General features: G+C 38.7%; 1 protein-coding gene across 1 annotated transcript in view; it reads left to right on the top strand.

The window, feature by feature from the left end:
• Positions 1-24,020, top strand: part of UBR1 (ubiquitin protein ligase E3 component n-recognin 1) — a 166,626-nt gene that overhangs the window by 121,429 nt on the left and 21,177 nt on the right. Inside the window, exons 38-44 of the mRNA XM_069596070.1 lie at positions 2,160-2,227; positions 3,201-3,351; positions 9,465-9,552; positions 10,985-11,118; positions 12,511-12,619; positions 15,988-16,044; positions 17,847-17,924. Of these exons, the coding sequence (XP_069452171.1) occupies positions 2,160-2,227; positions 3,201-3,351; positions 9,465-9,552; positions 10,985-11,118; positions 12,511-12,619; positions 15,988-16,044; positions 17,847-17,924 (685 nt within the window). The remainder of the gene's footprint in view (positions 1-2,159; positions 2,228-3,200; positions 3,352-9,464; positions 9,553-10,984; positions 11,119-12,510; positions 12,620-15,987; positions 16,045-17,846; positions 17,925-24,020) is intronic.

Genomic DNA, 24,020 nt, shown 5'->3' with positions numbered 1-24,020 from the left:
TTGCTCTAACAGGGTATATAAAGATACATTGAGAGAAACAGAGATAGCATTCCAAGCCGGGAGCACAATTTTAACAGAGATTGAGGATGTAGGAAACCATGTGGTATGTTCAAATAGACAGGTTTGATAGGAATAGTGGCACCTATAGATAGAGAAGCATGAAGTTGTTTTCATAAATAGGTCTTAAATGCCCCAGTGAGAAGTTTGAACTTTAGGTTATTGGGAATTTTTGAAACATTTTGAACAATATTATTCTAAGGCTAGATATTGTATAGACTGGGCTGGGAAAAGGAAAAATTAGAAGTAACATATGTATCTGTATATAGTAGCATACTGGAGGAGGGCATGGCAACCCACTCCAGTATTCTTCCCTTGAGAATCCCAGGGACAGAGGAAACTGACAGGCTACAGTCCAAAGGGTCGCAGAGAGTCAGGCACAACTGAAGCGACTTAACACACACACATAGTAGCATAAATTAGGGAGGCAATTGGGATGGGTAGAAACAAGGTTTTGAATTAAAAGAAATAACTAGACTATGGAAAGAAATAGGGAAGTCCACAGTAGAGACTGTTTTATGTGAAAGATGATGAATATAGTTTTAACATGTTGATTCTCCAGTAATAATAGGACATACAATGTTCATTGCCATGTATGTGCCAGGCATTGTGTAATGATGCCTGAACATTGTACAAGGATCTTTTTATATAATTATGTCTTCTAACCACCATTCTTCAACGAAATTATCATTTCCCCAATTTAGAGATGAAGAAGCTGAGGCACAGAGAACTTCTGTGACTTGACCAAGGTCATAAAACCAGTAAACTATATCACTTAAGTTTCCCTGAGATATTTAATTTAGCATAAATGAACGATTTTACCAATGGAGGAAAATATGCATGTCAAAAATGAACTTGATTTCATAGGATTTTTAAAATAGATATAGTAAGCATCTGGGAACAAAAAAGTTTCACAACTGCCTGTGAGCAAAATTTGATGACTGAGTATTCTATTGACTGAAAAGTTAATAAAATCAGGGCAAGGAATTAGGAGTTATTAAAATGTCCTGGAAGCAAAATACTTTAACACTGAGAAAAAAATAAGGTAGGTAGTGTTGGTTGTGCCATGAACATGTTAACTAACGTATTGAAAATATTACTGAAAAAGAACACATAGCTAGTTAATGGCAGAGCCCTGTATTCACTTTAGTTTATTTTATAAAGCCAGTATTAATAGTGTTTATAGTGGTTACTGTATGCAGCACTCAGGTTAAGTACTTTGAATGCACAGGTTAACAAACCTTCCAACAATCCTGTATACACTGGAGGCTTAGAGAAGTCAAATACCTTGCCTGTGACAGATAGTCATAGGAAGTACTGGACCCCATTTCTGTCTGACTCCAAAGCCCATGCTCTTAACTTTTATGCTTTTTGTTTAGAATCTTGGATTTGGGGTTAAGAAATTGACCTAGTCTGTAAAGAATCTTCTCTCCTTAGTTTTAACCAAATGATAGCTTTATTTAAATATAATTCTTGTGGTTATGTATATATAAACACTTATTGTTTTGAATTCTTAATTTCACTTCCTTGTCACTCTTTGCTGACTTCTGAATTTAGAGACTGATCAAAATCAGAAACACAAAGTTTTTGAGCTATCTGCGTTTCCTTCCACTCATCAGTTGTCTAGTTTTGTTCAGGGGGATTGTCTCCATCCTCTTCACTTACACCGATTTGTGTGCTCTCCCTGCTCCCCAACCCCAAACTTGTTCATGTATTTCGTGTATCACAGAGCATTTAGAAATGTGTAGTTGGAGGTAGGAAGTGGTAGAGAACATTGTTTAAAAGTAATTCTTTTTCATTCAGCAAGTTTAATACTTATTGAACAATTTCTTATTTCAGTCATCCTAGCTTATTTACCCTTTCCTCCTATATCTTATCTTTCAACCATTAAATTGCATCCAGAGCTTTTTAGAGCCTTTTCTCAGTTTATGTATCTTTAATTATGGTTCCCGTATCTTAAAGGTGTGATGGACCAGTTTATCAGTCTCTGTATTATAACCCTGTTAAATTTTTGTTTTAGAGGCTAGTATGTTGTGTTACACTTAACTGCATTGCTGTATTACTGGCTGAATTACATTAAGGTTTTTTTGTTTGTTTTTTAGTTGTTCTTCCTAACCTGCAATCAGAAGCTACACCTTGCCTTCTATCGATAGATCTATTTCATGTTTTGGTAAGTGTTCAGTAAATTTTCTTTTTAAGTAACTCAAGTTTATAAGTGTTTTCCTCATTCAAATTTATGCTCTTTGTTCAAGATTATAAGTACTGACATTGAAAGTTTAGTCTCTTTTTTCCATTCCCTTTACAAATAGATACAGATTTGATTGAGAGCATCAAAATCACTTTAAAAATGAAACCATATTTACCCTTTACATTATAATAGATTGTAGTCTAGTTGATTAAATTTAGTTAGTGTCTATACAGGCAGACTTTTTCTAATAATATGTTTTCCCCCTTCCCCTTTTTCTCAACTTGTTTACATTATAAGCAGTGAATAATGGTGTGAGCTGTCTTAAAATTGTTAATTATTCGTGATATGGACCAGGCCATAGGCGCATCTAGGTGTTCCCCCAAACACCTATGGTTAGTGACAACTGTTTTGTGAATTTCTTGTACAGTTTTTCCATCTCTGTGACGATTTCATTCCTTCAAGACAAGTTTTCTAGAGAGCCATAGTAAGGTTAGGATCATAGACTTTGTGGATGCAAGGTTAGCCAGTATCCTCTACCCTGTGGTTGTCACCCCTGTCTTTTGAAATCTCTCATGGAAATCTTGAATGCTGGTAACTGGACCTTACCCCTGATATTATGATTTGGTTGGACTAGGGTGGGGCCTGTGTATCAATGTTATTTTAAGAGCTCCCCAAATGGTTGTAATGTTGAATCCCCTAAAACCACAGGGTTGAGACCATTACCTAGAACTAGAATAAGTAGACTCAGCAAAGGGATAAATCTGTTTGATGATGGCTTTTAGACTCTGTTTATGGTATATGATATTCTAAAATATCCTGTTGAATAATTAGGAAAAATATCGTGGTTATTTAAAAACACACATGGTACAGGATCCTATATTCTTTACATTTAGTTATGAGAGTAACTTGTGTTGGTCCTTTTGCTACCCATGTTGATGTCGATTTTCTCTCATAGGTGGGTACTGTGTTAGCATTCCCGTCCTTGTACTGGGATGATGCTGTTGATCTGCAGCCGTCACCAGTTAGCTCTTCCTATAACCACCTTTATCTCTTCCATTTGATCACCATGGCACACATGCTTCAGATACTTCTTACCATAGACACAGGTAAAGCTCCCATCAGTTCTTAAATGGAAATAACATTTGCCTGTGATTTACTGGGAAAATTAATTGTGCTTGTGGTTAACCATTCTGTATTATGTCTCTTATTGAGTGATCGTTCATTTGTTTCTTTACGAATGCTGTTTAAAGGGAAAGGTAGAACTGTGACAGGAATAATTAGCTAAACCACTTGATTCTCTCCATTGCAGCTATTCTCTAGGTACACAGGGAAGCCATTTGGATCTGCTTTTCCCGCTCTCTCTTTTTTTTAATTTCAATTCCTCAAGGTCAAGGTTGGAGATTAGTCTCTCCAATGGTTGTCCCTGCCTAAATACTCTGAGCCTTTTGATAAGCCTGTCTATAAAACATTGTCGATTCCTCCAGCTGGAATGATAGTACTTGGTTCATTTTATAGCATTTATCACTTGGTGTCTTGTTTTATAGTTATATCATACTGCTCTTCCACTCCTTTCCCTGCTTCTCCTTGCTCCTGCATCCCTACTGTAAGCTTCTTAAATAGGGAACATTCAAATTTCAGAATCTTCCTTCATAAACTTCAAATGTTTAGCAACTTTTGTTACACCCAATAAGAACTCAGTGAATATTTTTTGGAAGAAAAAATATATATATCCTTGTTTGAAGATACATGGGTAATACAACATCATGGAATTGTGGTATAGTTGTCCTTTTAGATTCTGCTCTTAATAGAAAGCAGAATTGAGTTTTGAGTATCAGTGGTCAATAATAGCTAATGAAAGTTCAAATAATTTAGAGGACAGATAATTAAAGTGATCTTAGAATAGTATCTAGCAAAATTAAATACACATCTACCTTTTGACCCACCAGTCCCACTTCTAAGAATCTACCCCGAAGCTCTACTGGCAGAAATATGAAAGAATATAAGCATAAGATTATTCATTGTAGCATTATTTGGAATAACAAAAAACTGGGTGATTGGTTGAATAACCTATGGTGTACCCTTATATTAGAATGATGTGCAGCTATAAAATGGAATGAATAAAAGAAGTGACCTCTAGAATATTAAGTGAAAAAAAGTAGGGTACAGAGCAGAAGTTATAGTATAATACCTTTGTATAAAATATTTTATGTGTATTTATGCATATATATGTTTATATATATTCATATTTGCTCTTTTTAAATAAATGAAATGACAGAAGTATAAATGGAAAACAAAAAATAGTTACCTCTGTTACAAAGTAAAGAGTACGAGAATTTATGCAAAGACTCTTGTGAATTTTTTTTTAATGTAGTTGATGTTAGAACTCTAATTATACTTAACAAAAACAAATCTGAATGGCAAAAATAATTTTTTGACAGTTGAAAATAACAAATGAATGAGAAAATAATTGCTTAGTGACTTTAAAAAACAGTATTTGAACTGTACTTTCCTAGTAGGATATATTCTGATAATGGAGGAACTAAAAAAAAAAATCTTAATTTGAACTCAATTAGTAGTATCAGTGGTACTAATATTATTATTTTGAAATTATCTTAGGTAATTTTTAAATCAAGTAAGTAATTGTGTTAATGCCATTGGGAACTGAATTTTCAGTATGAGAAGGAAGACACACAAAAGTAAATTCGGAAAAATTAAATATAAACCAAATAATCTCCCAGTCAGAATCCCTGCCAGTTGTTCTTTGATTATCAGCAAACTAATTATAAGTTTATTTGGCGAGGCAGAAGACTCAGAATAGCCAAGTCAGTCTTAAAGGAGAAGAACAAAGACAGAGGACTGATACTACCTGACTTTAAGATTTGATAGAAAGCTGTAGGAATGAAGACAGTGTAGTATTACTGAAAGAACAGATAAATGAATCAGTGGAACAAAACAGAGCCCAAAATACACCTACATAAATATAATCAACTGATCCTTGACAAAGGAATGAAGACAAATGGAGGAAAGACAGTCTTTTCAACAAATGGTGCTAGAACAACCAAATACCCACATGTAAGACACAGACACAGATCTTACACATTTCCCAAAAATTAACTAAAAATTGATTTTAGACCTACATGTAAAATACAAAACTATAAAACTTAGGAGATAACATAGGAGAAAATCTAGGTGATTTTGAGGATACAATGACTTTTTAGGTACAACATCAAAGGTACAATCCATGAAAGAAATAATTGACAAGCTGGACTTCTTACAATTCAGAACTTTTGCTTTGCAAAAGATTATTATCAAGAGAATTAGAAAATAAGCCACAAACTGGTTAAACATATTTGCAAAAGATGCATGTGGTAAAGAACTGTTATCCAGAATATACGAAGGACTAAGATTCAGTGGTAAGAAAACAAACAGCCTCATTGAAAATGGACAAAAAACCTGAGCAGACACCTTGCCACTGAAGATATCCCAATGGCAAATATATGGAAAGATGTTCAGTATCAGGTGTCGTTCCGTTCAGTTCCAGGTGTCGTTCCGTTCAGTTCAGTTCAGTTGTTCAGTCGTGTCCAACTCTGTGACCCCATGAATTGCAGCTCACCAGACCTCCCTGTCCATCACCAACTCCCGGAGTTCACTCAGACTCACATCCATCAAGTCAGAGATGCCATCCAGCCATCTCATCCTCTGTCGTCCCCTGATCCTTCTGCCCCCAATCCCTCCCAGCATCAGAGTCTTTTCCAATGAGTCAACTCTTCACATGAGGTGGCCCAAGTACTGCAGTTTCAGCTTTAGCATCATTCCTTCCAATGAACACCCAGGACTGATCTTCAGAATAGACTGGCTGGATCTCCTTGCAATCCAAGGGACTCTCAAGAGTCTTCTCCAACACCACAGTTCAAAAGCATCAATTCTTTGGTGCTCAGCCTTCTTCACAGTCCAACTCTCACATCCATACATGACCACTGGAAAAACCATAGCCTTGACTAGACGGACCTTAGTCGGCAAAGTAATGTCTTTGCTTTTGAATATGCTGTCTAGGTTGGTCATAACTTTTCTTCCAAGGATTAAGCGTCTTTTAATTTCATGGCTGCAGTCACCATCTGCAGTGATTTTGGAGCCCAAAAAATAAAGTCTGACACTGTTTCCACTGTTTCCCCATCTATTTCCCATGAAGTGATGGGACCAAATACCATGATCTTCGTTTTCTGTGTCATTAGAGAATTACAAATTAAAACAACAGCGAGATACCAGTATACATTCATTAGAATGGGAAAAATCCAAAACACTGACAGTGTTTTCATATTAGCAAGGATGTGGAACAACAGGAACGCTCATTCTTTGCTGGCAGGAAGAAAATCAATGCCACTTTGAGATACCATTTGGCAGTTTCTTACAGAACTGTCATACTCCTACCATGCAGTCCAGCAGTCACACTCCTTGATACCTACCCAAATGAACTGAAAACTTATGTCCATACTAAACCTGCACACAGGTCTGTATAGAAGCTTTATTCATAATTGCCAAAACTTGGAAGCAACCCATATGTCCTTGTGAATGGATAAATAAACTGTGGTACATCCAAACAATGGAATATTCTTCAGTCCTAAAAAGAAATGAGCTATTAAGCAATGAAAGGACATGGAGGAATCTTCAGTTCGGTTCAGTTCAGTTGCTCAGTCGTGTCTGACTCTTTGCCACCCCATGAATTGCAGCACGCCAGTCCTCCCTGTTCATCACTAACTCCTGGAGTTCACTCAAACTCATGTCCATCGAGTTGGTGATGCCATCCAGCCATCTCATCCTCCGTCATCCCCTTCTCCTCCTGCCCCCAATCCCTCCCAGCATCAGAGTCTTTTCCAATGAGTCAACTCTGCACGAGGTGGCCAAAGTATTGGAGTTTCAGCTTTACCATCAGTCCTTCCAATGAACACCCAGGACTGATCTCCTTTAGGATGGACTGGTTGGAACTCCTTGCAGTCCAAGGGACTCAAGAGTCTTCTCCAACACCACAGTTCAAAAGCATCAATTCTTCAGCGCTCAGCTTTCTTCACAGTCCAACTCTCACATCCATACATGACTACTGGAAAAACCATAGCCTTGACTAGACAGACCTTTGTTGGCAAAGTAATAACTCTGCTTTTGAATATGCTGTCTAGGTTGGTCATAACTTTCCTTCCAAGGAGTAAGCGTCTTTTAATTTCATGGCTGCAGTCACCATCTGCAGTGATTTTGGAGCCCAGAAAAATAAAGTCTGACACTGTTTCCACTGTTTCCCCATCTATTTCCCATGAAGTGATGAGACCAGATGCCATGATCTTAGTTGTCTGAATGTTGAGCTTTAAGCCAACTTTTTCACTCTCCTCTTTTACTTTGATCAAGAGGCTTTTTAGTTCTTCTTCACTTTCTGCCATAAGGGTGGTGCCATCTGCATATCTGAGGTTATTGAGATTTCTCCCAGCAATCTTGATTCCAGCTTGTGTTTCTTCCAGCCCAGCGTTTCCCATGATGTATTCTGCATAGAAGTTAAATAAGCAGGGTAACAATATACAGCCTTGACATACTCCTTTTCCTATTTGGAACCAGTCTGTTGTTCCATGTCCAGTTCTAACTGTTGCTTCCTGACCTGCATACAGATTTCTCAAGAGGCAGGTCAGGTGGTCTGGTATTCCCATCTCTTTCAGAATTTTCCACAGTTGATTGTGATCCACACAGTCAAAGGTTTTGGCATAGTCAATAAAGCAGAAATAGATGTTTTTCTGGAATTCTGTTGCTTTTCTGATGATCCAGCAGATGTTGGCAATTTGATCTCTGGTTCCTCTGCCTTTTCTAAAACCAGCTTGAATATCTGGAAGTTCACGGTTCACGTACTGCTGAAGCCTGGCTTGCAGAATTTTGAGCATTCCTTTACTAGCGTGTAAGATGAGTGCAATTGTGCAGTAGTTTGAGCATTCTTTGGCATTGCCTTTCTTTAGGATTGGAATGAAAACTGACCTTTTCCAGTCCTATGGCTGGAATCTTAAGTGTATACAACTTAAGGACTCTTAAGTGTATACAACTAAGTGAAAGAAGCATATTTGAAAAGGCTACATATTGTATGATTCCAACTATATGACATTATGGAAAATGCAAAACTGTGAGATAGTAAAATGACAAGTGGGGATTGGCAAGGGTTAGGGGAGAGAAAGGTGAATAGGTTGTGTGCAGAAGGCTTTCAGGGTAATGAAACTATTCTGCTGGATACAATAATAGTGGGTACAACTTATTATACATTTGTCAAAACCCATAGAATGAACAGGGATTCTCTCGTAGCTCAGTCGTTAAAGAATCTGCCTGCAATGGGAGACTGGGGTTCGATTCCTGGGTGGGAAAAATCCTCTGGAAATGGAAATGGCAATCCACTCCAGTATTCTTGCCTGGAGAGTCCCTTGGACACAGGAGCCTGGAGGGTTACAGTCCATGGGGGTCGCAAGAGTCGGACACGACTTAGAGACTAAACCACCACCATAGAATGTACAATAGCAAGAGTTATCTCTAATGTAAGCTAGGGACTTTGAGTGATAATGATGTATCATTGTAGGCTGTAACAAATATACCAGTGGTGCTAATAATTGGGGAGACTGTAGGTGTTTGGGAACAGTAGGTAGATGGGAAATCTGTGCTTTCCACTCAGTTTTACTGTGAACCTAAAACTGCTTTTAAAAAATAGTTTATTAATTTTAAAAGATATTGTTAACATGTGTGTGTGCATTTGTCAAACTTCATCAAATGGTGCATTTAATATTTATGTATTTTATTGCATTATAAAATTTACCTCAAATCGAAAAATCATATACAAATACTGAACTCCTTATTTATTTATTTTTATTCATTTTGGACTGCGCTAGGTCTTCATTGCTGTGCACAAACTTTGTCTAATTGCAGTGAGTGGAGGGCTACTCTCTAGTTGTGGTGCATGGGCTTCTCATTGTGGTGACTTCTCTTGTGGATCATGACCTCTAGGTGCTTGGGCTTCAGTAGTTGTGGTGCACGGGCCTAGTTGCCCCACGGCATTTGGGATCTTCCTGCACCAGGGATCGAACCCGTGTCCCCTGCATGGGTAGATGGAGTTTTAACCACTGGACCACCAGGGAATTCTGAAATTGAGATTTCACTAATAAATTGAATAGTAAATTCATAGATTTATCTTTCAGAATTTCTTTTTCAGGCGTCCCCCTTGCACAGATACAGGAAGAGAGTGAAGAGGCTCGTTCTGCATCTTCTTTCTTGGCAGAAATTTCTCAGTATACAAGTGGGTGAGTAACAGCCCATTAGTCCAGTCTATTTCAGTATTGTTTTTATAATTCCACATCTTTGTTCAGTTGTTTGACAGTATCTCTTGAACCTTTTTAATTCCAGTTTTTAAAAATCAGTTAAAGGTTTTTGGAATAACAACAAATAAAAATTACCCGTTCATTTGTTTCCGAGACTGAAAACAAGTTTTGACACATCTTTATTCTTATAAACTGTTACAGGAATATAGGCAAAAGATGATAGAATTTTAACAAGATGCAGCAGTTAAACTTTAAATAAATGTAAAAAGTTGAAAATAAGTTGTCCTTTTAAAGCAGTTCATACAGTTAATACACTTACCTACTGAGAAGTTTTTTTTAAGGCTGTTGTGAGTAATATGTGAAATATATTGATAACACAGAGGTTAAAACCAAAAGTGCAATAGAGTGCTCTGCTGAGCATCATCTGCTGCCAAGTTTCCCTCTTTGTTTTCGTCTTCATCAGTCAACTTTTTTTCAGTGTAAGTACTGAATATATGTGTATTTTGGAGAAGGCGATGACACGCCACTCCAGTACTCTTGCCTGGAAAATCCCATGGACGCAGGAGCCTGGTAGGCTGCAGTCCATGGGGGCGCTGGGAGTCAGACACGACTAAGCAACTTCACTTTCACTCTTCACTTTCATGCATTGGAGAAGGAAATGGCAACCTGCTCCAGTGTTCTTGCCTGGAAAATCCCAGGGACGGGGGAGCCTGGTGGGCTGCTGTCTCTGGGGTCGCACAGAGTCAGACACGACTGAAGCGACTTAGCAGCAGCAGCAGCATATGTGTATTCATTGTTATGTTAATAGACTTTATTTTTTAGAGCTGTTTTAGGTTTAGAGAATGCAAAGTAACCAAGAGTTTCCATTTCCTCCCTCCCACCACCAGTTTCTCCATTACATCTTTCATTTGTGTGGTACCTTTGTTAAGGTGATGAACCAGAATTGATACATTGTTATTAACTATGTAGTCCATAGTCTACATTAAGGTTCGCTTTGTGTTATAAGATTAAAGTATCATATAGATTATTAGTTTCACTGCCCTGAAAATCACCAGTTTTAATATAGAAGTCAGGAAAATATTAAATTTTTTAAGCTAATTTAGCTGCTTTGCTTAGTTACTGATAAATGCATTTGCACCACATTTCATTACAAGGGTTAGGAAAAAGAAAAAAGTTGTTCTTTGCCTTAAGAATCTACCTCATAAAATATGCAAGATTTGTGGTTTGCTTTAAGAAACTGTTAGGAGATTTAAAGACTGAAGCTATAGCTAGTTAAATATTTTGTTTTAATGTTTAAATGTTAATGCATAAAACATTATTTAATGCTGAGATGTGTTTTTGAAAGGGGATGTATTTACAATCTGGGTGTTCATCTGATTTGTATTCTGTTCCATTTGGAATTGTTGCCTCTCAGCTGCATTGGGTGTGGTATTCCTGGCTGGTATTTATGGGTCTCCTTGAAGAATGGCATCATCCCGTATCTTCGCTGTGCTGCATTGTTTTTCCACTATTTACTTGGAGTAACTCCACCTGAAGAACTGTTTACCAGTAAGTAGGAAAATGAAATCACAGATTGGTAAATAAGAAACTTTTTTGTTACCTTCAACCTCAAGGGTGAGAACAGGCAAAACAACTTCTTTATTCCTCACGCTTTCATCAGTGTTCATTCCAAACATGTGTGCCCCTGCCCCGGTGTGGGTAAAAGGTGAGCTCAGACACCAGATTAGCCTCATAATCTACAAAACCTATTCATGGCTCCTATCGATGTATAACTTTTGTATTTGAGCTTATAAAATGCCTTCATGCAGTATAGGACAGACAAGAAATTACAAAGATTGATTGGCCTTAAAGAAAGAGAACTGTTTGGCTTTATAATATACTCTGTTTCTTGAAGTTTGAACACTTGACTGTAACTATTATGAAATAAATAAAATGCTCCTGGGAAAGGCCTGTTGTGTTAACCGAGGCCCTGGGTATTTGAGTAACAGAATAATTTCCTTTCTTCTTTACTTGCCTTAAATCTACATCAAGGTAGAGAAGGTTTCCTTGTGGCTTTGTTTGGGTAAAAATCAGAAGGTTTGTATGATTTTGGAAGAGTCATCAAATTTCCTCTGAGATGCTTTCTTTTGTTCTTTTCTCAGGTCAGCCTTAACAGGGTTCTTTATCTTGAACTCTGTTCAGTAGGGCTCATTAGATGTAGGTTTGTTTATTCTGATTCTGTACAAATAGGATACTGCTTTCTTTCCAAGTGGTTGTCAGCACAGATCTGTGTTTTCATTCTTTAAAAAATAATTTGTTACTTTGTTGGTGCTGTCATATGGCAATGGATAAGATAAAGTCCTTTCTTTTGTTGAGAGGAGATGGAATATAAACCAACAGATAAATACATATAGTATAATGTCAAATGGTGGTAATTGCTACAAAGAGAAATATAGCAGGTCATGAGAATAGAGAATGCTGGGGCAGAGTCATGGAAGACTTCTTTGTGAGGAGACTGAGCAGAGAGATCAGAAAAGGACATGGTGTTGAATTGGATAGAGAGTTGAAGGAAGAGTATTGTAAGCAGAAGGAACAGTAAATGCAAAGCGTTTGCTTGATGTCATCAAACAATAGTAGAGATGAGTGACTGAAGCCTAATGAACAGGGGGAGGCAGGTAACAGATGAAATCAGATCAGGTAGGGCCTTTTGCCACGATAAGCACTTTTGTACTTTGTATTTTGGAGGTGGTTTGACATTGGAGAAGTTTGATCAGGACACTGACTCAAATCAGATTTAAAAGGATCACTGTGTCCTATTTGTCACCCACAGTTTTACAGAGTACAAAGTATACTTTGTATAGGCAGAGTATAGAAATGAGCATAAATAATGAAGAAACTCTAGACACAGGATGACCAGGTAAGAATAATGTACTTATTAAATATATTTTTGTTTTCTTGTAGATGCTGCAGAAGGAGAGTACAATGCACTCTGTAGCTATTTATCTTTACCCACAAATTTGTTCCTGCTTTTCCAGAAATACTGGGATACTGTGAGGCCCCTCCTCCAGAGGTACTGTGGGGATAAAATATCATTATTGGATTATTATACAGTTTGGAAATTTTAAATTTAAAATACTTGCTAAGCTTTTAGATTGATTACCATTGATTGAAGGTGGTGGCAAAAATACACAAGATTCATAATTCACACACCCACTCCAGTACCCTTGCCTGGAAAATCTCATGGACAAAGGAGCCTGGTAGGGGTCATTGTGTCCATGGGGTCACAAAGAGTCGGACACGACTGAGTGACTTCACTAATGGGCCACCAGGATTTCTACTTGTTCCACCATGACTGCCAATCGTTGTGCTTAAGTTCCCCACAGCTGCTGTCTCATCCCAGTTTAAATGGGCTGGAGGTGGTGATGAAGTGAGGATAAGTCATGCTGTCAGCAGCCATACAGTCACAGTCAAGCATCAGAAGAACCCAGAGTAGGGCAACAGTAGCAGTGTATCTCATATGGCAGCACGTATCTTAGAAAGGTGACTGAGGAGGAAATAAAAGTCACAGTGTAATATTACTCAGCCCTAAAAAGGAACACCTTTGAGTCAGTTCTAATGAAGTGGATGAACCTAGAACCTATTATACAGAGTGAAGTAAGTCAGAAAGAGAAAGATAAATATCATATTCTAACACATATATACAGAATCTAGAAAAATAGTACTGAAGAATCTATTTACAGGGCAGCAGTGGAGAAATAGAGACAGAGAGAGTAGACTTATGGACATGGGGAGAGGGGAGGAGAGGGTGAGATGTATGGAAAGAGTAATGTGGAAACTTACATTACCATGTGTAAAATAGATAGCCAGTGGGAATTTGCTGTATGTCTCAGGAAACTGAATCAGGGACTCTATCAACCTAGAGGGGTGGGTTGGGGAGGGAGATGGGAGGGAGGTTCAAAAGGGAGGGGATATATGTATACCTATGGCTGGTTCATGTTGAGGTTTGACAGAAAACAACAAAATTCCATAAAGCAATTATCCTTCAATTAAAAAATATTAATTTTTTAAAAAGTCATTTGGTAACTCAAAAATGTATCCATTTAAATTTCCCATGGGGAAGTGTGCTTTTCTTTTATTAAAGATTTCTTTCTACCCCCACACTTAATTGACCCTTCTGCTTGCTTACTCTCTACCCTTCAAAGCTCTAGTTTCCTAACCCTATCTTTGCTACCACCATTTTCCATCTTTTTTTTTTGAGATATAATTGACATACACCATGGTTTTAATAGTCAGTTCTCATCGTGTTACTCTATTTCCCCCATTAAAGATCCTGACATCTATTTCTGACACTTGGGGAGGGTGTTTTTCCCACACATCCAACAAGTAATTCTGCATTAGCTGGGTGTCCTACAATTCAGCTCAGTATCTACCTGGAGATAGTGTCAGATCCCACAGGCTGAGTGCTCAGTCCTGAAAACATGACAACATCACATACTTCAGAAAGAACCAGGCTATCACAAATCCAGGCTGTCTCTTGTGCTGGCCAAAAGGTTATATAGCGTGATTAATTTGTAGAGCAGCTCAGAGAACTCAGAGAAACGTTTTCCCTACTAGGGCATCAGTTTTTTATAAAAGGATATAACTCGGGGCCAGCCAGATAGAAGAGATACACAGGGTAAGGTATGGGGAAAAGGGAGCAGAACTTCCACACTCCCTGAGCACACCACTGTCCCCAAATTGACACGTGTTCACCAACCTGGAAACTCTCCAAATGTGGTGAGTTCTCCTAGCTACCAGCCCTCATACTTGTGTTCAGTCTTGGTTTGATAGACATAGATTTAGCCCAAGTAATTCCATTTGTGGCTTCTCATCTCTTTTTTTAACATTATCAGTCACAGTATCACACTGATGATTTCCTTTAGTCTTTTCAGTTTTCTCCCCTTTTCTTTTCTCCTTTTTCTTTAATTGGTGTCTTGTTCCCTGATGCTCAAGTCAGGATTTGTGTGAATGTCTGCCCATCTCTGGCCACCTTTCTGTGTGTTCTCATCTCTTCTTTTGGGTGCTTTTCCGTGTTTCCTCATTTCTCATGAGGTATTTTGATTTCCAGTGTGATAAAAATGAATCAGATGGATCCAAAAAAATCAGTACCGTGCTCTGTGTCGAGTACAATCACAGTAGGTTATACTAATTTTATTTTTATATTGTTGGAGTTTTAGCTTGCCATTCTAGTTTAATGTTAAAAATTCAAAGTTTGAAATGCAAAGTCTGTACCATTCCTGGCTCTGCTTGCCTCGAAGCCTTTCCTCATCATCTGCTCTGAAGGATGATGAACTGACCTCTCTAGGCCATATTTCCCAGTCTCCTTTGTCAGTTGGCTTCAGCCCATGGGAGGCACTGGCAGGATATTGGAAGCCAGGAGGAAGGGAGAAACCTGTGTTTAGGTCACCTCTCTTTGCCTTTTGGGGCATCCCTGACAGTGGCTATAGCTCTTCTCTGGCTCTAGTTCCCACCCGACAAGTCTACTGTAGTTCCAGCATCCACCTGCTGCAGGAAAGGGGGACCCCATCCAGGGCCCAAGAGTGGGCTCTTGTCTAATACTCAGAAGTGAATTGTCCGAGGAGACACATGTGCTGCCAGAGCAAGAGACTTTATTGGGATGGGGCGCCCAGGTGGAGAGCAGCAGGGTAAGAGAACTCAGGAGAACTGCTCTGCCATGTCTCAGGTTTTATGGTAATTGAGTTAGTTTATGGGGTGTCTCTGGCCTATCACTCTGACTCAGGGTCCTTCCTGGTGACACCTCCATCGCTCAGCCAAGATGGATTCCAGCAAGGATTCTGGTAGGTTGGTGGGATGTATGGACTGGCATCTCCTTTTGATTTTCCTGAATTCTGTTTGGTGGTAGCTTGTTAGTTCTACATTCCTTACCAGGACCTCCTATTATAGGATAACTCATACAGGTGGATACTATAGTGCATAGCCAGTGCAGGTGGTTTTGGTCCTGGTTCATCTGATACACCACTGACCCTTAGCTCCAACAATACCATTCCAAAAATACTGTTTTGTTCCTCCAGCCTGGCAAGGATAGTAGCTTCCTGATATTGGCTGATCTTCTTGTTGCCTTGCTTTTTTGTCTCCTGGTTGGCTTCTCAGCCTTTCTGTCACCTTTATTTCCAATTTCTGGTATTATGTTTTTCTAGTAATAGATAAACCCTTTTTTAAAAAGAAAATAATAGAAGATTTGGGGGAGGATAAATAGGAAGACATTTAAAAAGGGGAGAAAAGAAAAGGAGAAGAAAGAAGAGGCAAGATGCAAGGTAAAAGAAGTCTAGCAGACAGCACATGGAAAGAAGGGGCCGAGAGGTCTAGTGAGGGTGGCTCGATGAATATTGCACTAAGGTTGTGATGACCCATTTGCTTTTCTCTCTGCTTCCCATACAGGTGGTGTACAGATCCTGCCTTACTATACTGTTTGAAGCAAAAAAGCACTGTAGTCAGGTTGGTTTTACTTCTCAGTCCTTCCCTACAAGTTGTGTTTCCAAAAGTAGTTAGCTGATGAGTATGCTTTCTAGTCTGTTTCCATTCTCACTCAGCATACTATTTCTTACATTTCTGTTATGTCTTGCTGAAAATTCGATTCTTCCTACAATTGATTTTTTTCTTGGAGTGACTGTCCTTTCCCCCTTAAATTGTTTGGCACCACCAACTCCTATTTCTTAAGCTAATGCATACCTGTTAAAGGGCAAAGGAAGAGATGGTTTCTTGGAGCTACTACTTATTATAATGAGAGGGTAGTGACAGTATTCATGTAAATCACTTTTTTTTCCTTTTGAGAATGAAAATATAAGTAAAACTATTCCCTCTTCCCCATCTCCTCCTTTCTATATGCTTGGAGACTACTCAACAAAAGTTTTCTTCAGCCCCCCTATCTCCTTTAAGTTTTGGCTTAATCAAAATCCATCTCTCCCTCAAGGACCAATTTAAATATTACCCTCTCCCTGAAACCTATGCTAACATATCCTCTCATATGTATAACCCAATTTTAGCGATTTAGAGATTATAGCTCCACTTCCTGTGCTCAGAGGCAGTAGTATTCACATCACCAAGAAGGGTTTAAAAGATGAGTACATATTTTAGAACTGCTAGTCTCACAAAAGTCATTATGCGTCTGTTAGACATCTGCTGTTTCCCCAGCATGGTACTAAATTAACATTACTCCTGGAGAGTTAAAAGATATATAACACATACAGGTTTTGGTCATAGGTAGTTTATAGTCTTAGTTATATTCATAAATTCAAGAGATAAGATAAAGTGTAATAATATATGGAATATGCTGTTAATACAAATAGAAAGTTAAAGAGTAAATATTCTTAATGATAAAAGTTTAGCTTTAGAGGAGATAATTTTTGCTGCACACAGAAGGAATTACAGAATTTGAATTGATTGAGGTCTAAGGAGAGAATTTCATATTTGTATTATTTCAGATGACCTTTATATGAAATAATAATTTCCTATTATTCAAATGACCTTTCCCAGGGCATACATGCAAGGCTTTTGTTGTGTTAGTATGGTGAGAATGAAAAATAATACTTGCAAACATGAATTAGGTACTAAGTATATTATGTTATGCTTCAATATCTAATTGAGTTCTCAACAGCCCTTTGAGGTTCCTTGATACTGTTATTCATATTTAACATTTTTTCAATCAGCATGAGTATTTAATGTTTCTCTCCTCACCCCACCCCCTAACAAAATGTGTTACTAAATTGATAGTCTACCTTATGACTGAGGGAGCATAATATATTTATTCTCAGTTTACAGACCAGCAAATACAGGATTAGGTTCAATGGCTTGTCGAGTGTCAGAATCTAGGATTTGTAACTGGGCCTGTTTGATTTCAAAGATTGTGTTCTTAACTACTACTTTATATTACTTCCTAGACAGTATAGAAATAATAGAACAATTTAGTCTTAGGAAATTGTAGGAGTTGGATTTGGAAAGGAAACCTGCTGATGAAAGATCTGGAATTCAAGACCGAAAAGTTTGGATAAATCTAGTCAACAGTGGAAATTACTACAGATTGCAAAAATGAATCCCTAAGTTTTTTGTTTTGTTTTTAGCTGTGCCATGTGGCAGGATCTTAGTGCCCTAACCAGGGATTGAACCTGTGCCTCCTGCAGTGGAAGCAGGACCACCAGGGAATTTTTCTCTCATTATTTTTAAAACATTCATCCTTCTATTACTTGGTCTGTTTTTGACCTAGGCTTATTTCCTCACTGCCATTTACATTATATTTCTAGGTACCCTAGAAAAAGAAATAGTTTGATAGAGCTTCCTGATGACTATAGCTGCCTCCTAAATCAAGCTTCTCATTTCAGGTAAGAAGAAATTTTTGTTTTTCCTTGAGCTTGCATTTGGTAAATACCACCACTAGCAAATTTTAATTGATGAAGAAGTCACATAACATACAATTTTGTATACTTCATTGGCATTTCAGTTCAGTCGCTCAGTTATGTCCAACTCATTGCGATCCCATGAATTGCAGCATGCCAGGCCTCCCTGTCCATCACCAACTCCCGGAGTTCACTCAGACTCACGTCCATCGAGTCGGTGATGCCATCCAGCCATCTCATCCTCTGTTGTCCCCTTCTCCTCCTGCCCCCAATCCCTCCCAGCATCAGAGTCTTTTCCAATGAGTCAGTTCTTCGCATGAGGTGGCTAAAGTACTGAAGTTTCAGCTTTAGCATCAGTCCTTCCAAAGAACACCCAGGACTGATCTCCTTTCGAATGGACTGGTTGGATCTCCTTGCAGTCCAAGGGACTCTGAAGAGTCTTCTCCAACACCATAGTTCAAAAGCATCAATTCTTCGGTGCTTAGCTTTCTTCACAGTCTAACTCTCACATCCAAACATGACCACTGGAAAAACCATAGCCTTAACTAGACAGACCTTGGTTGGCAAAGTAATGTCTCTGCTTTTCAATATGCTATCTAGGTTGGTCATAACTTTTCTTCCAAGGAGTAAGCGTCTTTTAATTTCATGGCTGCAGTCACCATCTGCAGTGATTTTGGAGCCCAAAAAAATAATGTCTAACACTGTTTCCACTGTTTCCCCATCTTTCCCATGAAGTGATGGCACCAGATGCCATGATCTTCGTTTTCTGAATGTTGAGCTTTAGGCCAACTTTTTCACTCTCCTCTTTCACTTTGATCAAGAGGCTTTTTAGTTCTTCTTCACTTTCTGCCATAAGGGTGGTGACATCTGCATATCTGAGATTATTGATATTTCTCCCAGCAGTCTGGATTCCAGCTTGTGTTTCTTCCAGCCCAGCGTTTCTCATGATGTATTCTGCATAGAAGTTAAATAAGCAGGGTAACAATATACAGCCTTGACATACTCCTTTTCCTATTTGGAACCAGTCTGTTGTTCCATGTCCAGTTCTAACTGTTGCTTCCTGACCTGCATACAGATTTCTCAAGAGGCAGGTCAGGTGGTCTGGTATTCCCATCTCTTTCAGAATTTTCCACAGTTGATTGTGATCCACACAGTCAAAGGCTTTGGTATATTCAATAAAGCAGAAATAGATGTTTTTCTGGAACTGTCTTGCTTTTTTGATGATCCAGCAGATGTTGGCAATTTGATCTCTGGTTCCTCTGCCTTTTCTAAAACCAGCCTGAACCTCTGGAAGTTCATGGTTCGCGTATTGCTAAAGCCCTGCTTGGAGAATTTTGAGCATTTCTTTACTAGCATGTGAGATGAGTGCAATTGTGCGGTAGTTTGAACATTCTTAGGCATTGGCTTTCTTTGAGATTGGAGTGAAAACTGACCTTTTCCACTCCTGTGGCCACTGCTGAGTTTCCAAATTTGCTGCCATATTGAGTGCAGCACTTTCACAGCATCATCTTTTAGAATTTGAAATAGCTCAACTGGAATTCCATCCCCTCCACTAGTTTTGTTTGTAGTAATGCTTTCTAAGGCCCACTTGACTTTCCATTCCAGGATGTCTGGCTCTAGGTGAGTGATCGCATCATTGGGATTATCTGGGTCATGAACATCTTTTTTGTACAGTTCTTCTGTGTATTCTTGCCACCTCTTCTTAATATCTTCTGCTTCTGTTAGGTCTATACCATTTCTGTCATTTATCGAGCCCATTTTTGCATGAAATGTTCCCTTGGGTTCTCTAATTTTCTTGAAGAGATCTCTAGTCTTTCCCATTCTGTTGTTTTCCTCTATTTCTTTGCATTGATTGCTGAAGAAGGCTTTCTTATCTCTCCTTGCTATTCTTTGGAACTCTGCATTCAGATGCTTATATCTTTCCTTTTCTCCTTTGCTTTTCGCCTCTCTTCTTTTCACAGCTATTTGTAAGGCCTCCTCAGACAGCCATTTTGCTTTTTTGCATTTCTTTTCCATGGGGATGGTCTTTGATCCCTGTCTCCTGTACAATGTCATGAACCTCCATACATAGTTCATCAGGCACTCTGTCTATCAGATCTCGTCCCTTAAATCTATTTCTCACTTCCACTATATAATCATAAAGGATTTGATTTAGGTCATACCTGAATGGTCTAGTGGTTTTCCCCACTTTCTTCAATTTAAGTCTGAATTTGGCAATAAGGAGTTCATGATCTGAGCCACAGTCAGTTCCCGGTATTGTTTTTGCTGACTGTATAGAGCTTCTCCATCTTTGGCTGCAAATAATATAATCAATCTGATTTCAGTGTTGGCCATCTGGTGATGTCCATGTGTAGCGTCTTCTCTTGTGCTGTTCGAAGAGGGTGTTTGCTATGACCAGTGCGTTCTCCTGGCAAAACTCTATTAGCCTTTGCCCTGCTTCATTCCGTATTCCAAGGCCAAATTTGCCTGTTACCCAAGGTGTTTCTTGACTTCCTACTTTTGCATTCCAGTCCCCTATAATGAAAAGGACATCTTTTTTGGGTGTTAGTTCTAAAAGGTCTTCGTAGAACCGTTTCAACTTCAGCTTCTTCAGCGTTACTGGTTGGGGCATAGACTTGGATTACTGTGATATTGAATGGTTTGCCTTGGAAACAAACAGAGATTATTCTGTCATTTTTTAGATTGCATCCAAGTACTGCATTTTGGACTCTTTTGTTAACCATGATGGCTAATCCATTTCTTCTAAGGGATTCCTGCCCACAGTAGTAGATATAATGGTCATCTGAGTTAAATTCACCCATTCCAGTCCATTTTAGTTCGCTGATTCCTAGAATGTTGACATTCATTCTTGCCATCTCTTGTTTGACCACTTCCAATTTGCCTTGATTCATGGACCTAACGTTCCAGGTTCCTATGCAATATTGCTCTTTACAGCATTGGACCTTGCTTCTGTCACCAGTCACATCCATAACTGGGTACTGTTTTTGCTTTGGCTCCATCCCTTCATTCTTTCTGGAGTTATTTCTCCACTGATCTCCAGTAGCATATCGAGCACCTACCGACCTGGGAAGTTCCTCTTTCAGTATCCTATCATTTCGCCTTTTCATACTGTTCATGGGGTTCTCAAGGCAAGAATACTGAAGTGGTTTGCCATTCCCTTCTCCAGTGGACCACATTGTGTCAGACCTTTCCACCATGACCCGCCCATCTTGGGTGGCCCCTCAGGGCATGGCTTAGTTTCATTGAGTTAGACAAGGCTGTGGTCCATGTGATTAGATTGACTAGTTTTCTGTGAGTATGGTTTCAGTGTGTCTGCCCTCTGATGCCCTCTTGCAACACCTACTGTCTTACTTGGGTTTCTCTTACCTTGGGTGTGGAGTATCTCCTCATGGCTGCTCCAGCAAAGCGCAGCCACTGCTCCTTACCTTGACCACCGCCCCTCCTCACCTTGATCATGGAGTAGCTCCTCTCGGCCCTCCTGCGCCCGTGCATTTAGTGTATTACTAATACTGTGCAGTAACTATTTCTCTGTAGTTTCCAAACATTTTTAGCACACCAGAGAAAAACCTTGCATCCACTAAGTAATCATTCCCCATCCCATTCTTTCCCAGTTCCCTAATAACTGATAATCTGCTTTCTATCTCCATGGATTTGCCTATTCTGGATACATTATATAAGAGGAATCATGCAGTCTGTGACCTTTTGTGTCTGGACTTTTTCAATGAACATCCCTTTAAGGTTCATCCAAGTTGTAGGATGTATCAGTATTTCATTTCTTTCTTGGCTAAATAATCCATTGTATGTGTATACCAAAATTTATTAATCCATCCATTGATGAGCATTTAGGTTTTTTCCCTCTTTAGACTGTTATGAACAATGCTACTATAAACATTCATATGCAAGTTTCTGGTTGGACATATATTTTAATTTTTCTAGGGTATAGAAAAATCTCTTTCTTCCTGATAATTTCTCCCCTCTTCATATTGTTGAAATCAGACTTAACATTGTTATACACTGTGTGCCTGTTAACATAGATTTCTAATGATTGTTTTATGTATTTGCCTTTTAAATGATACAGGCAACAAAAAGAAGTTTTATATCAAAAATTACAATAATGTTAGCTTTTATGATAGCTTTTTTTACCTTTACCAGTTATCTGTTTTTTACCTTCAAGTTACCTTTTGTGTTCTTTTGCTTCACCATGAAGAACTCTAGAATTTCCTGTAGGACAGACCTGCTAACAGTGAACTAGTGTGGAAATGTCTTAATTTCTTCCTTATTTTTATTTTTTTAATATAAACTTATTTAATTGGAGGCTAATTACTTTACAATATTGTATTGGTTTTGCCATACATTGACATGAATCCGCCACGAATGTACATGTGTTCCCATTCTGAACCCCCATCCCTCTGGGTCATCTCAGTGCACCAGCCCTGAGCATCCTGTATCATGCATCGAACCTGGACTGGCAATTCGTTTCACATATGATAATATACATTTCAATGCCATTTTCCCAAATCACCCACCCTTGCCCTCTCCCACAGAGTCCAAAAGACTATTCTATACATCTGTGTCTCTTTTGCTGTCTTTTTTTTTTTTTTAGTTTTTTATTTTTTAAATTTTAAAATCTTTAATTCTTACATGCGTTCCCAAACATGAACCCCCCTCCCACATCCCTCCCCATAACATCTCTCTGGGTCATCCCCATGCACCAGCCCCAAGCATGCTGCATCCTGCGTCAGACATAGACTGGCAATTCAATTCTTACATGATAGTATACATGTTAGAATGTCATTCTCCCAAATCATCCCACCCTCTCCCTCTCCCTCTGAGTCCAAAAGTCCGTTATACACATCTGTGTCTCTTTCCCTGTCTTGCATACAGGGTCGTCATTGCCATCTTCCTAAATTCCATATATATGTGTTAGTATACTGTATTGGTGTTTTCCTTTCTGGCTTACTTACTTTCTGGCTCACTCTGTATAATAGGCTGCAGTTTCATCCACCTCATTAGAACTGATTCAAATGTATTCTTTTTAATGGCTGAGTAATACTCCATTGTGTATATGTACCACAGCTTTCTTATCCATTCATCTGCTGATGGGCATCTAGGTTGCTTCCATGTCCTGGCTATTGTAAACAGTGCTGCGATGAACTTTGGAGTACATGTGTCTCTTTCAGTTCTGGTTTCCTCGGTGTGTGCCCAGCAGTAGGATTGCTGGGTCGTATGGCAGTTCTATTTCCAGTTTTTTAAGGAATCTCCACAATGTTCTCCATAGTGGCTGTACTAGTTTGCTTTCCCACCAGCAGTGTAAGAGTGTTCCCTTTTCTCCACACTCTCTCCAGCATTTATTGCTTGTAGACTTTTGGATAACAGCCATTCTGACTGGTGTGAAATGGTAGCTCAATGTGGTTTTGATTTGCATTTTTCTGATAATGAGTGATGTTGAGCATCTTTTCATGTGTTTGTTAGCCATCTGTATGTCTTCTTTGGGGAAAAGTCTGTTTAGTTCTTTGGCCCATTTTTTGATTGGGTCGTTTATTTTTCTGGAATTGAGCTGTAGGCGTTGCTTGTATATTTTTGATATTAGTTGTTTGTTGCTTAGTTGATATTAGTTGCTTCATTTGCTATTATTTTCTCCCATTCTGAAGGCTGTCTTTTCACCTTGCTTATAGTTTCCTTTGTTGTGCAGAAGCTTTGAATTTTAATTAGGTCCCATTTGTTTATTTTTGCTTTTATTTCCAATATTCTGGGAGGTGGGTCATAGAGGATCCTGCTGTGATATATGTTGGAGAGTGTTTTGCTTATGTTCTCCTCTAGTTTTATAGTTTCTGGTCTTGCATTTAGATCTTTAATCCATTTTGAGTTTATTTTTGTGTCTGGTGTTAGAAAGTATTCTAGTTTCATTCTTTTACAAGTGGTTGACCAGTTTTCCCAGCACCACTTGTTAAAGAAATTGTCTTTTCTCCATTGCATATTCTTGCCTCCTTTGTCAAAGATAAGATGTCCACAGGTGCGTGGATTTATCTCTGGCTTTCTATTTTGTTCCATTGATCTATATTTCTGTCTTTGTGCCAGTAC

Source organism: Ovis canadensis, chromosome 7 (assembly GCF_042477335.2).
Source record: "Ovis canadensis isolate MfBH-ARS-UI-01 breed Bighorn chromosome 7, ARS-UI_OviCan_v2, whole genome shotgun sequence".
NCBI lineage: Eukaryota > Metazoa > Chordata > Mammalia > Artiodactyla > Bovidae > Ovis > Ovis canadensis.
Note: the sequence above shows the minus strand (reverse complement) of the source record. Positions and strands in the feature narration are given on the sequence as shown.